This window comes from Ictalurus punctatus, chromosome 19, assembly GCF_001660625.3.
Source record: "Ictalurus punctatus breed USDA103 chromosome 19, Coco_2.0, whole genome shotgun sequence".
Lineage (NCBI taxonomy): Eukaryota > Metazoa > Chordata > Actinopteri > Siluriformes > Ictaluridae > Ictalurus > Ictalurus punctatus.
In genome coordinates, this window is record NC_030434.2 from 22,307,238 (window position 1) to 22,329,485 (window position 22,248).

The 22,248-nt window shown below is 41.3% G+C and overlaps 1 protein-coding gene across 2 annotated transcripts in view; it reads left to right on the plus strand.

The window, feature by feature from the left end:
- The window catches only part of chchd3a (coiled-coil-helix-coiled-coil-helix domain containing 3a), an 86,420-nt gene extending 65,420 nt beyond the window's left edge, over positions 1–21,000 (plus strand). The window contains exons 7-9 of one of the 2 annotated variants that reach the window (XM_017493650.3): positions 2,056–2,126; positions 14,356–14,491; positions 20,269–21,000. In XM_017493650.3, coding sequence (XP_017349139.1) covers positions 2,056–2,126; positions 14,356–14,491; positions 20,269–20,292 — 231 coding nt within the window. In that variant the 3' untranslated portion in view covers positions 20,293–21,000. 2 annotated transcript variants of the gene reach the window in all.
- The last annotated feature ends 1,248 nt before the right edge of the window (positions 21,001–22,248 follow it).

Genomic DNA, 22,248 nt, shown 5'->3' on the forward strand with positions numbered 1-22,248 from the left:
ACACAGACGTCGCCTTGAAGGCGAGACGCCGCAAGAGAAACGGCGTGATCTTTTTTTTTTTTTTTTTTTTTTTTTTTAAACAATAGAAAATATTTCTTATTGACTTTCTTCTTATGCAAAGGTTTCTAATCTAATTAAATATGCGCACATTTGCACACAGGATAAAAAGAAGACTTTTATTCCGACGTGAAGACGTGACATACTCGAGAGAGATTGTTTGTTTGTTTGTTTGTTTTTTTTGCAGAAACATTTCCTTTTTGTTTAATAAATAAAATACACTGTTATTTAAAAAAAAAAAAAAAAAAGTTCTATGCGGTTTTAGATTACAATTTAAGATTCCTCATAGAAACAACAAATTGTCATTTCTACCTGTAGTGTCTTGCCTAAAATAGTAGTAATATTAATAATAATAAAGTTTAGAGTCACGAGTTTAAGAATCATAACACTAAAGAGCAGTCTCGTCTCGGCCCATCGGCTGCGGAGTCACGGTTGCGCTCGAATGTTAGCTGCGCTCGTGGAACAGACAAAAGAAGTAGACTTGAGAGAGTTTTATGAGTGACGTAGCGAGGCGCGTGAAGTCTGCAAAGAGAAGAGCTTTAAAACCCAAATATAATCATCTTCAACCTGATCCCGTAATGGACAGGACACCTAAATACAAGGCGCTACGGTCAGTCTAGACGAGATGAAAGTATAAAAGCATGTATAACTTACTCCAACAAGTAAATGGTCAGGAGGTCAGCATTATGAATTCCTGATATGGCGTTGCAGATCGAGTGGAAGCTGTACAAGGTCATTTATTCCATGTGGATGATGCATATACGTATACAGTTGTGCCCGAATGTCTGCATACCCTTTGCAGAATCTGCTCAATCTTAATACTGTTAACACACGAAGAGCGATCATAAAAATCCCATGTAGTTTTACATTTTTTTCATTTAGTACTGTTCTGAATAATCCGGGGACAAGATGATCGGTGTAGATTGTTATTATTTTGTCTTCTGGGAGACGTGTAACTCTCTTAATGGCTCTTAATTGACTCTTAATGTATCGTGTTGCCTTCTTGAGCATCAGTGGGCGTTTGCACTTTACGTGATAGTCGTGTGCGCGTCCCTCAGTCGTCCTCAGTGTGAGAAGACGGATCTGGACATCATATGAACTCTGCTGGAAAGGGGTCAGGTATGCAGAAGATGCTGGAAAAGTAAAGAATGCGCAGGACCTGGAGGATTTTTCTGAAGAACAGTGGGCAGTTTAACTGCTCGGGACAAACAAGGGACTCGTGAAGGGGAAAAAAAAAGTGATTATATATTTAACTGTAAATTCAGTTTAATCAAGAGCGAGTGTATTCGTTTTTACTGAGAGTACAAATCCTCGGCCACCTCCACATGCCAGTTTCGCACGTCCATCTGTTCCTCGCTTCTGCCTTTTTAAAATAACCATATTCAAGTCTTCTTCACCACCAAAACTCTTTTAATCGCTTACTTTATTTAAGCTTTATGTTCAGCCTCATGCTGAAGTGTAATGGATTTTCTTTCAGCTGCTACCATGTCATTAACTGTTTTATTGTCATTTTCCGAATAATAGGTTTTTAATTGTGCGAAAGTCGTTCAGATCGGAGTCGCCGGATTAGTCTAGTCATCTTTTCCATCATTTTGGGAGGTCGTATCAGTCCGGTCCGTCAGGGCGGCGTGGCCACCGTGACCCGGTGAACTTCATGACCTCGAGCTCTACACACCTTTTCACCACACACTGAAATCAGCCCCCACTTCACGCCTTACTGCTCTCAATATCCCCCTCCATAAACCTTTAATGGAGTTTAAATTGTTCAGTAGGGTTAGGTGGAGGTTCTGCAAAGAAATATAAACGTTTGTATGAGGAAAAACTGAACATGATGAATTTTTTTTTGTTTCTCACGGGTAAAAATACAACACCACTGTGTCTAAGGTGAAAGATATGACTTCATTTGATGTGCATCATGTAATCCTCTCTCTCTCTCTCTCTCTCTCTCTCTCTCTCTCTCTCGCTGTCTCTCTATCCATCTTTTTTTTTCTCTTTCAGAGCACCCAGTTTTACAAGGCCACCAATGAGAACTATCACAAAGCTGCGGACGATGTGAACGCTAAATTTAGGTGAGTTCAGAAAGGCGGAGTAGTCCTGGGCCTGCGGGGATGAGGGCCGAGTGCATCACTTTTAAAATAAATAAATAAATGAATAAATAACTAAATAAAATCAGCCTTAGGGTCAGGTACTAAATTTCAAATCACATTCTTCAACTCTGAAGCGTTCGAACCATTTCTGTCAGAATATAAAGACTGCTTTAGTGCTTTAATTCCTGATTGGTCAGGTGTCGAATTCATTTCCTACATCATCAGCTGTGCCAGGTTTATATTAATACACGTGTTTTTCATACGTTTTCGTTTCATACCAGCGAAAAAAAATGTCGGCGCGGATATCAGTGGAAAAACAAACCAAACAACAATATTTTATCAGATTTTTCAACGAATGGAAAAGATTGGAATTGGATCTGGAATTTTTTTTTTTTTTTTTTTACTGGAAATGTAGAGACAGAGTGTAAAGACAATTGCTTGTGGTGTTTTCTTTATAATGGTTTTTATTATATTTGTGTGTGTGTGTGTATGTGTGTGTGTATAAATATATATATATATATATATATATATATATATATATATATATATATATATATATAATATATCTCGGCTGATGCTCGAGGTTTCAGTATCGTATCAGAAAAGAAAAAGTAGTATTGTCATCTCTAGTTCTATAGTAACGTCTAACTCGCTTGTACAGCAGATCTTCGCATAAATTAATCTTAGGATATTTTTTTTTTTTTTTATTTGAAATCAGAAAACAGTGTTATTTATGTTTATTTTTGAAAGAAGACTCCAGTGTCAGGGATTTCTACCATCAGGAAGTAAATCTGTTCCTTTTGTTCCTACCTTTTGTCTTCAGCGTCTTTCAAGTTTCTAAGAAACATGACAAGATGAAGTTTTGGGGATTTTTTTTTTTGTCTTCGTATGAACTCCAAATGGAGAAGGAAAAAAAAAAAGACAGGCTGGTGAGGGAGCGACTGTTATATAGAGCTGCTATATAATGTCAGATATAACTGTTTTTATGGACGATCTACAACAGTAAATGTAATTATAAATGGATAAAAACTCCAACATGTTGTTCTTTAATACCTCAGGATGCACTGTTATGAGAACGTAATCAACTCAAGCGTGGTAATGTCTCCCAGTCATGTGTTCTGCCTTACAGATAGAGTTCTTCAACCTCACACTTGTCCGAGGCATTGCTAGCTCATCGATGTTTGACCATTAGTCCACGGCTGTAACTAAAGATCATGGTGCTATGAGTCCATTTTGGCTGTATATGTCTTAATGTGGCCTATTAGCCCCTCATATTAATGCCTGTGAGTGGCTGCGATGGGAAGGGAGGGCAGGCTGTTCCAGTACTAGCCTGGCTTTACAAATTACATTAGGCCATCATTAGGCCGCCTTCCTCAGCGCTAACACGGGGATCATCGTCTCTACCGAAATGCCTGAAATTGATTAGTAAACTCCGGTGGGGCTGGGGAGGACGTAGGAGGGGCGGAATTGCATTAGGAAATGCATTAAAACAGCATTAGCATGACATAGCTACCCTTCCCAAAGCAACCTCAGAGTGGGCTGGGGTGTCATGTGACCAGCGATGCTCGCTGTGAGTGCTACGATTGGCTGATTGCATTAGAGCGGTGCATTAGCAGCGTTAGGATTGGATTACCGAGTCGAGGTAGGAGGATATGTGTAACTTTTTTTTCCGTTCATAATGAAATGTTTGCAGGCTCTGGTGTTACTGTTGGAGCCGGAGAGGCACAAGATATCCAGCCTGCAACAGACTAATTAGGTTTGTGTGTGTGTGTGAGAGAGAGAGAGGGAAAGCGAGATGGAGAGTGTGCGAGAGAGAGAGCAGGGGTATTTGGGTTGTACATTAGACTACAAATAAATCCGTATTGGCCGTCCCAGCGGGTCGGGCCGCTCTAGTCAGGTTCCATAACAAGAAGCGGAGATAAGATGCTATCGTGGGTTCGGTTAAAATAATAATCCCGAAAATTTAGTCGGAGCCTTTTGATTTCCTGAAAGTCGAAACCGTCCCGAGATAAATATGGCACAAATCTGCATAATTGAAAGAATTAACATGAATTTGATATTATAATTGCTCTTTTGAAGCTGAAAACGGCTGCCGCTCGAGCAAGTTCGTCTCCTCTGTAGTGGATCGGCTTTGAAGTCGAGCCGAGTGAAGGGACGGCTAGTCGGGGTGATGTTTCTAGACGCGGCTCTGTTAGATCTGACACTTCAACAGAGCTGACACGCGGGTGAGGGCGACTTTTCAAGGTTGATTCCCATTGTGATTTAATTGATTTTAGAGCGTCAACATTTGCCCAAAATGCCCTGTATGTACAGTACAGTGAAGTATTTTTTTCCCCAGATATCCACTTTTTTCAGAGCCATGATACAGCACCGGTTCTGGTACAGGTTCTGTTTTGGAAATGGAACCAACTGAGTTTATTAGAAAGTATTAAGGGCATGTACAATTAAAATTACTGCAGAAGTAGACGGGATTGGTCTAACTTTCTTCTGGAGAGGGCAAATCCGGCCCAACTTTCTTTAAGAGTGGGTGAGATTAGAGCACATTTTCTTCAGTAGCAGGTGGGGTTGGTCAGAATTCCTTCAGTAGCGGGTGGGGTTGGTCAGAATTTCTTTAGGTGGCTGCTGGTTAAGTCAGAATTCATGTGAGAGCAGGTGGGATTGGTCAGAATGATTTCAGGAGCAGGTGGGATTGGTGAGAATTCCTTCAGGAGTTGGCAAAATTGGGAGCAAGCAGAATGAGCCAGAATGTCGTCAGAAGTGGGCGGGATTAGTCCGAATTTGGTCAGAATTTGTTCAGGTGCAGCTGGGATTGCTCGAAATTTCTTTGATGAAGGCTGGGATTGATCATCCCTTCTGTGGGAGTAGACGAGACTGGTCAGAATTTCTTCAGGAGAAGGTGGGATTGAGCAGAATTTTTAGGCAAGGGCGGGATTGGACCGAATTTGTTCACGAGCCGGTGAGATTGGTCAGAATTCCTTTGGGACCAGGGGGATTGGTCTGAATTTCTTAGGGCATGAGCGGGATTGGTCAGAGTTTCTTCGGAAGTGGACGGGATTGGTCAGAATTCCTTTGGGTGTGGGCGGAATTAGTCAGACGTCCTTCGGGAGTTGGCGGGATTGCTCAGTTGTCTTTGGTTACGATCATATCTGTTCAAATGGACATTTACTACTTTGTTTGCAGTTCTCAGGAATTCAAATCAACTTAAAAAAAAAAAAAAAACAACAGTTTGCAGCAAAAGCCAACTGTGTGAAAGTAATGTATGTAAAGCGAGTTAAAGTTGATTTTATCGTGGTTGACTTGCGTCTCTATAGACTTCAATTGGCTCACAGTTGAATTTTAATAAGAAATGTAATCCGGACATCTAGCATGTTTTTCCTCATTCTGCAAACGGGGAAACTGCACATGACCACAGCCTTTATGTGGTTATACCCCCTGGCTATGGCTATAATGATTACTATACAGTATTAATGTGTTTTTAGGGAGGGGGGAGTAATAGTAGAAGCACGGCAGTGACATTCCCATGCTCACACTTCCCTACAGTGTATAGATGGGCTCATTCATTCGATTTGACATGCGGTGTACAAATAATGTCTTTGCACAGGTATCAACATTCAGTCGGATATTATCATGCTACATTCATTTTAAAAACAATATTAGATCTGGATTTATCGTGCTGTATCTCGGGCACAACCTAATTCCCTAGTACACCCTACGTAGTGCACTACTCGTGGTGCGCATCATTTGATATTCAGCCGAATGTAAAATCCATGTTTAACATCCATAACATCCATATTTAAAAAGTAGATATCGTTTAAACTACCCCCCCCCCCCCCCCCCCCCGCACTCTCTCACTTTCGCTCTCTCACTCACACGCACACGCACACATCAAAAACAGAGACCGTGAGACACAGACGGCGCTAATGTTCAGCCGAATATTCAAACCCGTGGCATGTGATCACGCCGATCTTGGCCCGAGCCTCACATTTTGTTTCTTATTCATGATCCATCAAACGCTCAGTGCAGCAAAGTGAGATCTCACATCTTCACATCATCTTTACTAAAGTGCTGTAATACACAGCGGGGAAGACGTTTTACTCTTCAGCAGCTATAACCTTTTAAAAAAAAAAAAAATCATCATGTTGTATGAGCACTTACCAAAGCACAGCTTGACCTACACTGAAAGGACGCAGTTAGAGCTATTAGTAAGAAATATAGTCGAGCGCAATAGATTGACTGTGTAGTTGGACTTTTTACTTATCCACACACACACACACACACACACACACACACACACACACACACACGCAGGTTACGCTTGTCACAATTATCACACAAACGCCTGATCTGTTAATGGAGTTATTTCAGGTGATCATGATTAAACCGTAAACGTCTCTCTCAGGTCACTGCTGACTCTTGACCTCAGGTCCCCTTCTAACATTCCCCTCGTACCTTTACATTTCCCTTTATACACCCCCCCCCCCCCCCCCCCCCCATTTTTCAACCTTGCGGCTTTCACAATTCACCAGTACTGAAATCCCGAAATTTTGCCATTGTCAAAATTGTAGCATTATTTACATAATTAAACATGATTAAACTTCAGCGATATTAAATTCTTGCTTGTGATTGGTCAGATTGATTTTGGTTCATTTTTATTGTTAGTAGCATGTACTTGATCTATATGATGTTGAGATCTATCTTTTCACACTGAGGACGGCCGAGGGACTCGTACACGACTGTTACAAGAGGTGCAAACGTTCACCGATGCTCACGAAGGCAACATGATGCATTAAGAGCCAGGGGGGTGTAAACTTTTGAACAGGATGATCGGTGTAGATGGTTATTTTGTCGTCTTCCGGGAAACGTGTAAATATCTCATGTAGCTTCTGAAGGGCTGTACTGAATGGAAGAAAAAAAGAGATCTTTTAAACAAAATAACTTATAATTTACACCGATCATCCTGTTCAAAAGTTTACACCCCCCCGGCTCTTAATGTATCATGTCGCCTTCTTGCGCATCAGTGAACGTTTGCACCTTTTGTAATAGTCGTGTACGAGTCCCTCAGTCGTCCTCAGTGTGAAAAGATGCATCTGAACATCATATAAACTCTAATGGAAAGGGGTCAGGTATGCAGAGGACGCTGGAAAAGCGATGAACACCGTTCTTCCGAAAGGTTTGACCTCGGGTGATGTTGTGATGGTGATGCGACATATCACGCTAACATCTTCCCTAGGCGTTTGCTTGAGGAAATAGCATACGTTAATATCGTTTTCATCCTCTTCAAAAGATTCCGTGAGCCTAGGATATGGGCGGAGTCATCCTGGAGGAGACCACGCCCATAAGGTATAGGATTAAAGGTTTGTTCTGAAATGCAGTGATTCATCTGTAAATGACGGAATATAATACATCAGTATAATCATTTATTTTATACGTTTTGCTATAGTATATTATTGTCCTGTAACCTGTAATGATATTGACTAGTAATGAATATAGATACACACACACACACACACACACACACACACACACACACACACACTCTCAACAGGTTATGAAACTCGTCTTTAAACCGCTCCCCTGACTCCAGCTATAACTGCACTGTATCTTGGCGTTAGATTTTTATTGATGATTTTTTTGACGAGGCGAGATTGGCAATATATATCGCTCTCTTATCTCTCTCTCGTTCTTTTTTTTTTTTTTCCCCTGCCTCTAAACGTCAATCTCCTCTCTCTCTCTCTCTCTCTCTCTCTCTCTCTCTCTTTGTTTTCATTTCATTTCTGACTGTATTTATTTTTCTTTTTATCTCTCCCCTTCCCAGATTCATTCAGCCGTCCGTATTTTTTTTCTTCCCCCTCTCAGTCATTTTTTGTCTCCATCTCCGTTCATCTTTCTTGGCAGTGGAATGGTAGAGGTCAGGCATGCGGTCGCACTCTCTTTCTGCTCTAGTGGAACTGATGGATCCTATTTAAGAAAAGGAAAAAAAAAAAAAACGAACGATGAAAATGAGACCTTGTCATTTTTCTTTTTAACTGCTTCATTTGTTTTTATTTGTCTCTCCAAGTCACGCAGCTTGTCCCACTCCAGATATTTTTCCTCAAGTGCAAGCGTCACCTCTTAACCTTATTAGTGCGTAAGTGGTTGTAAACAATGACAAATCGGCGCGTGTCTGGGAAGAGATTGATGACGGTTCATTTAAGGCCACCCGCGCTCTGGACACGGGACAAAACACACACACGCAGAGATGAGTGTGAAGGCAAGCGGCCCAGAGCCTTTTGAGAAATGTGTGTTGGTATTTAATAAGCTGAGTACACTGGTGTTTTGTTTTTTTTTTTCCTTTTGTTCCATTAGTCCATGTTGTTGCACTGGACATGCCATATGTTATTTCAAGAGCTTCTCTAAGCCGAAGTGGACATACTGTACACCGGCGCGCTCTATTGTATTCTCAGTTCATCTTTCTACTCTATAACAGCCTCAGGACTCCTATTTGTCCATCATCATTAAGTCTCAACCCAAAAAGCAGCAGGTTATCTTTCTGATCTGATCTTCATTTAAGCTAAACAGAGATCTACGGTTGAGCCGTACAGTACGTAGCATTTATTTGTTTGTTTATTTATTTAACTAGATGTTTTGGTAATTCCCACCCGTTGGTTAATTATAAGGCGGGTGAAGCGGACGTATTTTTGGGGTGTGTTTTTTCCGAGCTGCTGTTTATGCAGTGTAACATACTCGGAGGAAAGTGCTATCTACCCTCTTATGCAGGCATGAGCTGGGACAGATGCTTGTGATTGGTTAGTGTTGCTCTGATCGACAGGGGAGAGAGCGTATTCCAGCCATCCATCCCTCCGTCCGAACCTGAGCGCATGACCAATTTAGCTCTGTTGTTACCCAGCGTCTGATGTCTACGGCATCGTCGTGATACGAACCTGTGATCTCTAGACGATAGGGCGGATGCTTTCTGTTACACCACGTGCGAGCCGTTTACAGTTTGTCTGGGAAAGCGGAAAAGACGGAGAAGAATACACAACCAGGCTTCTCGGAGTTTGGCCTATTCATACTATCAAGAGCATGTTTTTTCAGTGGAGAGTGAAAAGCAGTTCAGTAAGTCGCTCTGGGTAAAGCCGCCTACACAGGATCCGCTGCAAAGCCAACAGTGAAGATGTTGTTTTTCAGTAGTTAGAGCGGTAGTTCTTTGCCTACAGGCAGCGCCGCTATGGGCTTGGATTCGACACATCAAGTTTTCGCTCAGATTCAGCATTGACTACGTTTACACGGACAGCAGTAATCTAATTATTCACCTTATTCTGAATAAGACAGTATTCTGATTAAGGTGTTTACATGAGTGGCTTTTAGAATACTCCTTTCATATTCCCGTTTTACATGTTATAGAACATAGTCCGATTAACGACACACATCATTACGTCCCCGCGCCACGCCGTCCGACGTCCCTCCAGAATTTCACGTATCGACATACAGTTGGTCTTCGTTATGGAACCGTGTACAGTTCTGGATGTTTTTATTTTTAATTATATGAAAGCTTCAGGTGCGGTTAATTATTTGTCGTGATACACGTGGAAATAGACGACTGCTTGAAGCCGTGGGCTGCGTCCCAAACCGCGTACTTACCTACTATATAGTAGCTGAGATGCATGTATTTCTCCTGCTATATAGTAGGAAAGTATGCGGTTTGGGACGCAGTCGTGCTCTCTTGTTTGCCGTCAAACGGTCGAGCGCTGCCGTGTGTGTACGTGTCCTGTCGCACAATGCGGTGAAAACTCCCACACGACGTTAATAGTGTGATTAAGGTGTGTACGTGTCTGTAACGCACGTCGATAATGCGACTAAAACAGGAACACTCCACACGTCTTAATTCCATTTGTGTTTACTCCGAGTGTGATTTTAGTCGGATTAAGGTCATCAATAATCTCTGTTTACATTCTAGTTTCTTAATCAGAGTATCGTCTTAATCGGGTTAACATCGGATTATTGTTGTCCGTGTAAACGTACTGAGTGACGCTGTGTATGCTAGCCTTTTTAAAAGGCGCAGCCAGTGGACCTCTTTCACACTTTATGAATGGGGAAGCGTAAGGTAGTAGCGTTCCGGTGAGATGGTGAACAGCTGTTTACCGTAGTCTGGATTATACCGTTCACAGATGATGTAGATTCGCTGTCACTCATGCGTTTCAGTACCTAAACAATGCTCAAAGTGAAAACGGGAACGCTGTTCGTTCGTTCATTCATTCGTTACTGGATATGACGCCACGGTCATTGCCTGAGTGGTGTTTTCTTCCATCTTCTCCAGTCGATGACTGAAGTCGGTTTTGTTTCCTTTAGATAAATGCACACTGGGCTAGCCTTCTAAATTATGCATTCTTTCAGACTTTTCTTGGTAATGAATCAGTGCTTCAACCTTGCGGTGAAAACGCATATAATTCGTATCTTTCGTTGCACCAACCTTAGCGGTGAGTAAAGCACGAAACTCTGATCATCTGAACGCTTAATTGCTGTATATGTAAATATTGACTTCGTTTATCTAAACTACTACATAAAGGCATGGTGAAACATTTTATTTGTGGTCGAACTTTTTTAATATCTACGTTGGCGCTGGTTGCTGTCACTATGGTAGCCATGCAAAAAAAAAAAAATCAGTCTGACTTATCGGACATTTAAATCATCCAGTTTATAGCCAGATGTTTACCCAATGTCATTTGGATTGGTCTCAGGTCGATTGGATTGGATTGGATTGGATTACAGTCTACCGCAGGCTTAAGTCATAAAAATCTTCTCCAGAAGGAAGCACCAAACGTCTTTATTTTCTCAGAGCGTATTTTTAAATCAATCAATAAATGAGTAAAAAGTTGATGTGTCCTTAAAGCCGGTGGACTTGGGTCCATTTTTGAAGGGTGTAGGATAGAGGAGGCATCAGTTTGGGATTATTAGGAGCACACCAGGTTGAAAACCCCAAAATGTGTTTAAATTAAAAAAAAAAAAAAAAAAGAAAAATGAGTGAAATGTGAAAATGAAGAACTGCTCGTACCAAACCAACTATAAAATCTATAAAATCATTCCCTGCTCATACACACTGCACACTCCCTTTTCATTATTTCAATACCCTTCTCTGAATGAATCTTGAGCTTCTTTTAGAGTGTGTGTGTGTGTGTGTGTGTGTCTCCCATTTCTCTCTCTCTCTCTCACTTCTTTTCTCTCTGATAAAGCATCGCATATCATTGCCTCTTTCAGTGCTGTGTCATATCTGACTCTACCTTTCTGCCTTTATGATCTATGTCCTGTATGGCTTTTTCTCCATCCTTAGAGAGATATTCATATTAATATACTGTGTGTATGTGTGTGTCAGAGAGAGAGGATTATAGATATCTCCGTTACTCATGCATTATGGATCCTGGATGATAAAAAGACTGTCTTGACCTGTCTTTTATATGTCAGAATAGGAGTGTTGCTTAATGTATAAGTGGAATAAAACCACGTTATGTTATATATCATATGTCCTGTCGTGTTATATGGAATATACGAGTGTAAATGAATGTTTTGATGGTGGTAAAAAGGCGAACGTCGTTGCATCTATCGATGCTTTCTGTGCATCTTGCTTTTTCCTGTTTTTTTTTTTTTTTTTTTTTTTAAACTTGTTTTGTATTGTAATAGTTTCCTATTCAAGTTTTCCCCAAGAGTGCGTTTTCATTAAAAGCAGGAGCACGTATGACTGACAGGAGCTGTGCGGTTTGTGAGGAGACTACAGAATGGATGGAAAGAATGAGAGGGTGAGTCTCTTCTTTTAGACAGAGAGAGATCAGACCGAGAGATCAGATACAGCTTCACAGACTTGACAGCCGTCCTCCGTTCATTTCCCTTTAGACCTCCTCGCCAATGTGTGTCGTATTAATGATGCTCTGTCAGAGCAAGGAGCCTTATGCTGATGTCTGAGCCCAAAAACCAACACAGCGGAGCTGAACAGAGGAAGATAACGCCTCCTATTAATCTTTACCTCCCCTAAAGGTCATGGTGGTTAAATGAAGGGGTCGTGTGTGTTTGTTTCCCCCGGTGCAGCAGGGAGTTGTGTGTTTTTCTAGACGACTCAGTGTGATTTGGGCTTGATGGGAAGGAAAAAGCTTTTCCTGATGTGTGTTGTAGTTTGTCCAAAGAAATTTTATTTGCTATTTAGATAGTTTGAAATTATTCTTTTAATCCTGCAAATTGAATTGGTTTACAAGCCTAGAGTGAACTCTTCCACAATCTTCACTTGTGTGTGTGTGTGTGTGTGTGTGTGTGTGTGTGTGTGTGTCTGTGTGTGTGTGTGTGTGTGTGTGTCTGTGTGTGTGTCTGTGTGTGTGTGTGTGTGTGTCATAAAGTGTGACTTAAAGTAGAGCTACATAGCTGCTATAGGATTCAATATTGAATCATTCTTTTGAAATGATTCTTTTTAATGAATCAGTTAAGTTGGTTTACATGTCCAAAATAAACTCTTTTCTCTCTCTCTCTCTCTCTCTCTCTGTCTCTCTCTCTCTCTCTCTCTCTCTCTCTGTGTGTGTTTGTGTGTTGTCTTAAAGTAGAGCTACATAGCTGCTATTTGATTCAATATTGAATCATTCTTGTGAAATGATTCTTTTTAATGAATCAGTTCAGTTGGTTTATACATCCAAAATGAACTCTTCTACACTCTCTCCTCTCTATCTATCTATCTATCTATCTATCTATCTATCTATCTATCTATCTATCTATCTGTGTGTTTGTGTGTGTCATAGTCTTAAAGTTAGAGCTACATAGCTGCTATTTGATTCAATATTGAATCATTCTTTTGAAATGATTCCTTTTAATGAATCAGTTCAATTGGTTTATACGTCCAGAATGAACTCTTCTACTCTTGTCTGTGTGTCTGCGTCTTAAAGTAGAGCCACGACGGTATTGTGCGATTTGTGACCGAATCATTCTTTCGAAATGATTCGTTCTCATGAATCAGGCGAGTTGATCCATAACTAAAAGTCTTTAAAGTCGAACCACAGAGTTGAGTGCTGATATCCGATTTGTGAAACGGATCGTTCTTTCGAATCGATTCTTTTTCCGAATCGGTCAAACCGGTTTACAGATCCACCTGTACAGAACTTTGTGTGGCAGATATGCAGTGACGTCAAATTCCTGGCTCAATGTCTCCGCACACTTTTGGGTTAAAATGTCTTACTCGAGTGGCAGTGGTATCACGGAACAAGGAATCACATTCCCTGAGGATGAACCCGGTACTTAAAAGTGGAGACAGTGTTTAGGTGTGGTATCTCCGTCCCAGCTGGAATTTTTAAATGAAGTTCAAAACTAATTGTACTTTAGAACTTTAAAACTAATTATAAAAACTTGAATTGAAAATGTAGCTTTCTGTGGAGGCAAAAAGGACTTCCTGCTTCATTTTTATTACCACTGACCGAATCTTAAATGTAGTTCTGTTGGTTATATAGTGCCGTATGTACAGCAGGGCATAGGGTACGTGGGGAATATTTGGGATTTGGTCTCGCTGTGTGTTTAATAGATATATATTTGTACGTAGAGAGAAGTTTAATATGGTGGAATTAGTATTTTTGGTCTTATAAAAGAAAAATTATAGTGATGTATTTTATCTTATTATATAGATACACTTGTTAGGGAAGAAAATCGGGGCCCGCCGGCTGTTTTTTGGCAGCTTTACAGAATAAAAAGTGTTCTCCGTTGTGCAATAAGCAGCAGTAAATATAGCTGTATAGAGTATATTGCAGTATTATTGTTCTATATTGTTGAATAAAACTACACACTATTCATATTCAATCGGAGCCGCTTTAAAATAGCCTGCTTTAGTCTTCTTTTAGAATCTATTTTACATCGAAGTCACATCCGCTCATGCAGTGTCGGAGTGTGTGTCAGTTCATTAAATCCATATGTGTGCACAGTGTTAATGGGTACTGAAATCCATCTCTGTCGTTCGGTCCTCCCACACCTCTCACAACTCCCACTCGGTGTCGTTACGCTTTAGTTCTGCATGTGAGAGCAGTCAATTATCCCCCGCACCTGATCTCCACTGATCGGCCCCGCGCATCGATTAACCATCGATCATACGTTTAGGAGTGAAAATGCACAGAGAACGTCATTTTAAAGTCCTCCGTCACTGTCGCGCTTTCATATCGCCTGAGAAATGTAACCCTGATGGACGACGGCGCTGACGGTGTCTTGCTCTTTCTCGCAGGCGGTATGAGATTAGCCCCGTGTGTGCCGACCTGCAAGGTCAGATCCTGAAGTGCTACAGAGAGAACGCTGGGAAAACACTCCTCTGCTCCAATATCGCCTCTCTCTACCTGCAGTGTGTCGACAGCGCTAAACAGGTGAGTGTGTGAGAGTGTGTTTCCAATCCTTTGTGTTCTTAAATACTGTTAAGAGTGCATTTCTGCCAAGGAGCTAGTTTTGCTCAGGCGGAGGAGGAAAGAAAAGGATGAGGGAGAAGGTCGATGAAAAGAAGGACATTGGTTTATATTAAAGAGAAAGTGACGTCCTGTGACGTCACCGTGGATCCCCCACCCCACCCACCCGTCAGTGACATCACTTCCCGACGGTGAAAAACGTATTTCTATGAATAAAACACGTCTGAAAAACAGCGGAGGTCATACAGTGAGCTGCTGCGGGAAATCCCGGTCACGATCCCGGTCACGATCCCAGTCACGATCCCGGTCACGGAGAATGTTGTTTTATATTAAGCGCTTCAAACAAACTGGTAAGTGTATGAACGTGACTCGTTTAACGTGTTCCAGACGTGTTTTCTTCAGCGCAGGAATGACATTTTTACCTTTATATCCTCATCTGTAAATGTTATAAATTCACACCAGTATTTCCATTTTACATAAAGGATCGTCCTGACAGCGAGCGAGTCTCCGTTACACTTCGAGTCCACGCATTCGCCTCGATCAAACGGCTCACGATAGAATGGAAGCGCAATAACTCTGACGAAAATACTCATTTCCATCAGATATGTAGTTTGCCGCGATATTTATGAGCTAAAGTAATCGTGGTGTTATGAGCGCAGTAACAGGGTTATAACATGTCATCGTGTATCAATGTAAGAATTGTGCGTTCACAGGATGTGTGTGTTACTGCAGAACCTTCATCCTCTTAGCAGTTAGCGCTTAATCTGTGCTTTTTGTTTTTCTTTTTTTAAGCATTTTTAATCTAGTGATGTAACTTCTGCTTTAAAGCTTGTGGACAATCTGTTGTTGTGGTTTGTTTTTTTGTTTGTTTTTTTTTTTTTGGTTTCAAAATATGATGTTAATTATTTATTTATTTTTTATTCCTTTGCACAGTGTATGGCATATGGCATTAATACCTTTTTCATAGCCTTCAGAAAGAAAAAAAATAAACATACCGGAAATAAAAATTGGCCTTTAAAAAAAAAAAAAATCCAACTAATCGATTCGTCGAAAAAAATAATCGACAGATTAATCGATTTTCAAAATAACCATGCTAACTTATCATAATAAGTTGCATGCCTGATGTGGACAGAGATGGTCCTGTGTTAGAGAGAGCTGTAGGTGTACGTGCCACATCCAGAATAAGCAGTTGTCACTTAAATGGAGCCGATATGTTATCCGCAAGTACTCGTGCACTCCTCCACTGCATTGAGATTCATTGAACTCCTGTTTCTGTCCCTCAAGCGAGAGCTGATCCACTCATGTCAGCGAAACCCTGTAATAAAACACACACTCCGTGTGCCTCAGTGACACACACCTCCATTTGTGAGCACCGCCGCTGCGCCGGGAGCGTCCTCTCCTTTTCCGCTCGGCTACAGACGCTTCCGAGTTCCCCCTGAAATTGCAGGCTGTCAGTCACTAAACGTCCGTTCACATAACGCCGGCGCACAGAGGACGCCGTTCAGTCCTGCTTAAGTGTGTGTTAAATGAAATAAGAAGAGGCGGGTGTGTTCTGCTCTCTCCCATTATCTCTCACTCGGCCTGCTGTCGAGGACCGGACCTCAGACCGGAGCGGGACTCGGACCGTCTCATCTGCGTTCCTCGGCACACGCAGAGAGTTTCCCAGAACACGGCTCGATTTACATTCAGATAGCTTTTCTATTAGATTTGAACAATGTGACGCTTGCGTCAGAGCACCGGCTACTCTGCCCTTTTCCCTTCTCATGGGTGTTATTGTTGTGTATAAAAATAAATAAATAATTTAAAAAAAGTATTTTAAAGCGTTGCTCGATTTCCACCGGGTTTAAGTAATGCATCATGTAAATGCGCATGTTTTATTCATTACCGTGTACGTGCAAGGTAACCTTTTTAGCATTCCTGCCGTTTGTGCGTGATGATATTATTTTGCAGATTTGAAACCCGGACTCACCGTAGTGTCTTGTAGCACTTTATTTTATCAGATGCATGCTCTAAAGTGCATTCGTGTTTGCTCGGGTTATCAGCGAAATCTGATTTTTATGACTCGCATCAGAGGATCATGAAATAATGTAGAGAAAACTTAATATATTCAAGGAGTGTGTGTGTGTGCGCGCTCACAGTTTGGTACAGCCAAGCACACTAAACTAAAGTATTTACACAATACTGTTACATTACTGTGTATTACTGTAGGGCGTATCGTAATACACGGACACTTTTTTCTTTTTTCTGTCCTGTAATATGTGATCAGATGTTAAGATGATATTTATTTCGCTTCTATTTCTCATTAATGACTTAAACTCGGGTAGTAATAATAATAATAATAATAATAATAATAAAAACGCTTTGGTCTTTGATGGTTGACGTGTTTGTGCTTTAAGTAAGCACATATAGTGAGTTATATGTGGTATCGACATTGCGGTACTCAGACTCGACTGTAGCACTAGACGCTCAAACAGAGGCGTCTTCAATTTCAATTACCCATGATTCTGACCTTTAACGTAAGTACACTGTGCACACGTGTTTTTTTTTTTTTTTGGTTTTTTTTAGTATCTCATGGGAAACTAAATTGTAGGCCTACATTCTGTACAATTTATGACGTCGGTGCAGAAAACAATTTATTTTTAAATTTTTTTTGTGGCCTGTATTGTTAAATTATGACACGATGAACGTGTTGATCAGGATTTGGACTACTCATGACTCCGTCATGATGGGACAGGGTGGGGTAGTGGCTAGCACGTTTGCCTAGCACAGAGTCCCTTTTCCGCCCTATGGCGCTTGCATGTTCTCCCTGTGCCTCATGAGATTCCCTAGTCCCTCAGTCTGAAGATCCGTGTCGTAGGCCGATTTGTTATTTCCGTATTGTCCGTGGTGTGCGAGATTGTGACCTACGATGGGTTGGCACCCTGTATAGGATAAGCGGTATGGAAAACGTATGGATGGACAAGTTTTCGTTTGTGTATCACGGCAATCGAACCGGTTTTTTATTTATTTATTTTTTTACGTCATGCCATATTCCATTTTTTTTTGGGGGGGGGGGGGGGGGGGGGGGGGCATAAAGGCAAGTGCTTGATTTAAAAAGTCTAGAATCTTGCCTCAACCCTTCCACCAAAAAAAAGGAAAAAATCTGGCAACCCTGTAAGTATAAAATACCTGCAGGTAATTTCAATCATCAGGACGAGCCATGTAGAAGTGAAGCACGTGCGAAATTCTGAGAACACCGAGAACTTTTCTCCTGTAAACATCGACGTATCTTTTGAACGTCGTTTGCATTCGAAAATGAAAGGAAAATGTGTAAAAGCGTCACCGTATCGCCTAGTCTTAATGCTGAGTTATCTTACAGATCCACAGCAGAGCCACTTTCGAGATCCTAAAGCTCGTCGCCAGAAAAGTGTACAAAAGATATCTTAAAGGATAACCGATGTTTCGGCTTTTCTCGTCCAGGAGTCTCAAAGATTTGACCTTGCCGCAGTTCTTAAGAACAATCATCACATCATATCACCTCGTTTAAACTCCGAATCCGGTCCATTATTTGCAAAACGAAATACGATAAATCATTTTTCCATTATCGTTATATTGGCCACCCTTAATTCTGTATGGACTTACTGGAACTCGGCCGAGTTATCTGTTCGCGTCACGTTTAATAAAGCTGCGTGAACGGCGACTAAATACCTAAACTTGTTGGTGCTAATCTCCTGTACCTCCATTTGATCACGTGAACCCGATACACATGCTTCTCAGGCAGGGTTAAAGCCAGCGTGCCGTCGTCACTGTGGCTTTGTGAGAGTAATTACTCTCCAGCTTATCAATAATGAACTGATAACATTTAGCTCCGACCGTCTCAATCCTCTCCAGCTCTCTGTAATACGGACGTTTCAGAGGCCCTGCTGCTGATAGCACGCTGAGAGGAGCCTCTGAGGGCTGCACTCGATAAAACTTTATCGTCAACACCAGCCCCATTTTTTTATTTTTTTTGGTCATAAGACTGACCTTCGTTGGGTTTGTTTTTTTTCTGTACTGGAGGAGTTTAGGATCTCGCATTAACACCTGTTTGAGTCAGATTTTCTTCCCTCTTGTGAAATGTCCTTTATCAAAATATGTAGATTTTGAGCAAAATATCAGTATGATTATTAAGTCACAGAATCGCAGGTATCATCACGATTTCAGTAACAAATATTGGATGTGAAACTATTTACCATTCCCCCCATGTTAGATGTTCTATTCTTTAGTGTTATTATTATTAGTAGTAGTAGAAATAGTTTCAACTTGTTGTCATTAGGGGGCCAAGCACCAAAGGTGCATAGGCTCCTCCTCCTCCTTCTTTTTCTTCCTTTCTTCTGGCTTATGGTGTTTATGGCAGCCCATCGAACCGTCTGGTAAAAAGTCGTGAAATTTGGCACATCGATTGGGGAGGGTCTAAGGAACATTCTGACCAAATTTGGCCCAAGTGCTGCCAACACTTGACCCACGCCCCACCACTGGGTCAGATTTGGGCCTTACTTGGAAGTATGTTCATGGTCATAACTTTTGAACCGTATGTCCATAATGTAAAAGTCAGGCACCCTTGGCAGGTATGCTGTAAATGCTTCCATCTAAGTGCCATGTTTGCTACTCAGCTTTTAATTTGTATCCGATCTCGACCAAGTTTGGCTCACATCATCTCGAGACCCGTCTGAACAACTGTGTAATGACGTTCTAGCCGTTCGGCGTGCTATTATACAGACAACACATGACTGACGGGGTTTAATATCGAATAGAAAACGTCAGCCAAACAAATATCGTGCCGCGTATGAAGTCTCGTCAAGTATCATCATAATGACAAATTTAACAGTGACTTTATATGTCAAAGTAAACCGGTTACCTATGCAGGCGGGTGAAAGCTATCTCCGAGACATGATGCCAGCCAACCGCATCTTTTCGAACTCCTGCCCTTGCTGTGTCACACCTGTGTCACGTGTAACACGCTCGGAGGAAAGCGCTATCTACCCTCATGTACCTTCAACCTACGTGAGCTCACAGTTGTCCATGATTGGCTAGCTTTGCTGTGATTGACAGGGGGCAGAGATTATACCATCGCTCTTACGGCCAATTTTGCACTCTTGGATGCTTTTATGTTGCGCCGCCTGAAAATTTCCCCCACAAATGCCTTTTTTTTTTAAAAATTTCTTTTAAACAAGTAACACTTTTAGGCAAAGGGATCGGTTGGCTTTATACTTTTGCGTATTGACGATGCTAATGAATATTTTCCAGTCTGATTGCATGTGATGACTAAAACAGGGCAGATATTAGACGTGAACCTTGGACATCATTTGTCGTAAAGCCTCCTACAGTCTCACCTCACCCTGCAGAAGCTTGCGAAGGTTTTGGCTCGTTAACGAAGTGTCAGGTCAGCGTCGGGCCAACATCCAGAGCTTTGATATCCAATCGGTGTGTAATGAGAACCGGACTTAGGAATCCCTACTGTTTGACAAATTTCTACCAGCGTTTCATTTATATATGAGAAAGAGAAGCGGGTGAAATCCATCGCTTTAGAGACTTTCCGTGTTTTTCTCCTCTTTTCCCTCTCTCATCAGGAACTTCCTGTCTCATGTCGTATCCTGGATGAAATTTGCATTGACGGTCAAAGAGGGCAGAGTGTTTGGGGCTTCTCCCTTAACATGCAAACAACTTCTTTTTGTCCCATTGGCCAGTTTAACAATTTCTTAATTTCTCTTTTTCTTTTCCAGAACAAGTTGAGGACTGGAGGCTAGTTCTGAGGAACGTAGGAGAAGCAACCATGTTTGTGGCGTGACCTTTAGCGAGGGTTTGTCAAGAAGAGCAGAGACCATAGAGCACCATACAGATACACACCTGACTCAGAGGAACAGTATGGAGAGATGGGAACCACTCTGTCTTTCTCTCTCTCTCTCTCTCTCTCTCTCTCTCCTTTCTTAATGAGGACAGTGTAACAGGTATGAGAACCAGCAGAAGTGTAGGAGATGTGTGTCATAATGTGCCCAACAGCAGAAAACCAAATGAGTGCCTCAGGGGAATGAAACACAGCTTTAAAAAAAAAAAAAAAAATCATAAAAATGAATAAATAAAAAAAGATTGTCACAATTTCAATAGCAGCAGTTCGCGTGGGCGTCGGAGTCAGATTTTCGTTAGTGTGAAGCTGGAAGCTGTTTCATTGTAAACACAGTAATCGTTTAATTGCTCTAAAACTTCAGATTGATTTTGCGCTTTGTTTGAATTGGGTAGTGAAGCGAAAGTTTTGGCACCTCATACACGCCAAAAAAAAAAAAAAGTTAATACATTTTTGCACTCATCAGGCTGGACCCAGACTCCTATTGCACAACTGTTCATCGTGTGTGTGTGTGTATACAGCGCTGATAATGTTTCTGCTCTTTTGTTTTTCTTCTTTTTCTGTTTTTTTGCTTTTTATGATCTGTCTGGGAGAATAAAAGGATCAAACTGCATACCTGAATCCATGTTGTTCCATCACTCTACTGTTTTACTTTCTTTTTGAATGTGTGTGTTTGTGTGTGTGTGTGTGCGTGCGCGCAGGGAATACTTTTATTAAAAATAAAATCATCATTGACGCTGGATTGCACCTCGGACGAAATGACAGATTGTAATCGTATCTTTTCCCCCTCTTATTTAAATTTCAGCCGTCTTTTCTAACTTCTGAGACGTGAAAGACTCTTCACTGTACAAGTGCAGCGACCTAATGCCTGTCGCTAGGAGACAGTATTCGAACTGAACCACATTCCCAGACCCGACAACCTTTTATGCATTTCGTGTAGGAGTCTCGCATTTCAACATCGGAGAACGCGCGCGAGAGTTTTCACTCAAAAACTCACCAAAAGAGACTTTTTTTTTTTTTTTCTCTTCCTTTTCTTAACCCCCCAATAAAGATGCAGATGAGCCAACTGACTAATGAATCTGGAACGATTGACGCATGAGTAGGTGTTTTGAACTGATCTGATAGCTATGCCCCCCCCCTCCCCCGCCCCCCCATCTCACATTAACATTCTTTTATTTGGAGCTCTCGTCTCACCTCGCCTCGATTTTCTAACTTGAATGATGGGTCCTCGCTTTCTTTCACGGTAATTAGAGGATGTTTTGGGATCGTTAATGTTTATTAATGTGAAATTAAACGGTCGTTATTCTGCTAAAAAAAAAAAAAAGGCTACAAAACGTCTGAAAAGTTTGCTTTCATTGTCAAAATGAAATAGGACTACAAGTGCCAACGTTTTGACAATAATTTTAATGATAAGGATATAATTAATAACTCTGCACTGACACGTTCAAGCCCATTGTGGTAGAAACTGGAGTGTGTGTGTGTGTATGTATCAGTCCGTACAGGGTTTCATACAGGAGTGGTTTTTTGTGATTGTTGCGCTCAAAAATGCTTATATTTTTTCAAAAACGCATGAAATTGTTCTGCGCGCTCTTTCGCAGTGATGTTTGTCGGTAAACGAGACCTTTTAGCTGTACTCATGTTGGCTATACCATGTTGGCTGAATACTCTGTGATGACGTCACATGACGCGTCTCGGCCTAAATCTGCTGTAATTTTGAGACATTGCAATCTCCTCCGCATTTTATGGGGCGTGCTTGATTTCGAGATCGCACAGTCGTGAAATCCTGAAGGGATATATATATATATATATACATACAGGGTTTTACACTAAACACTGCTGTTCGTCTGTTTTACTTAACATG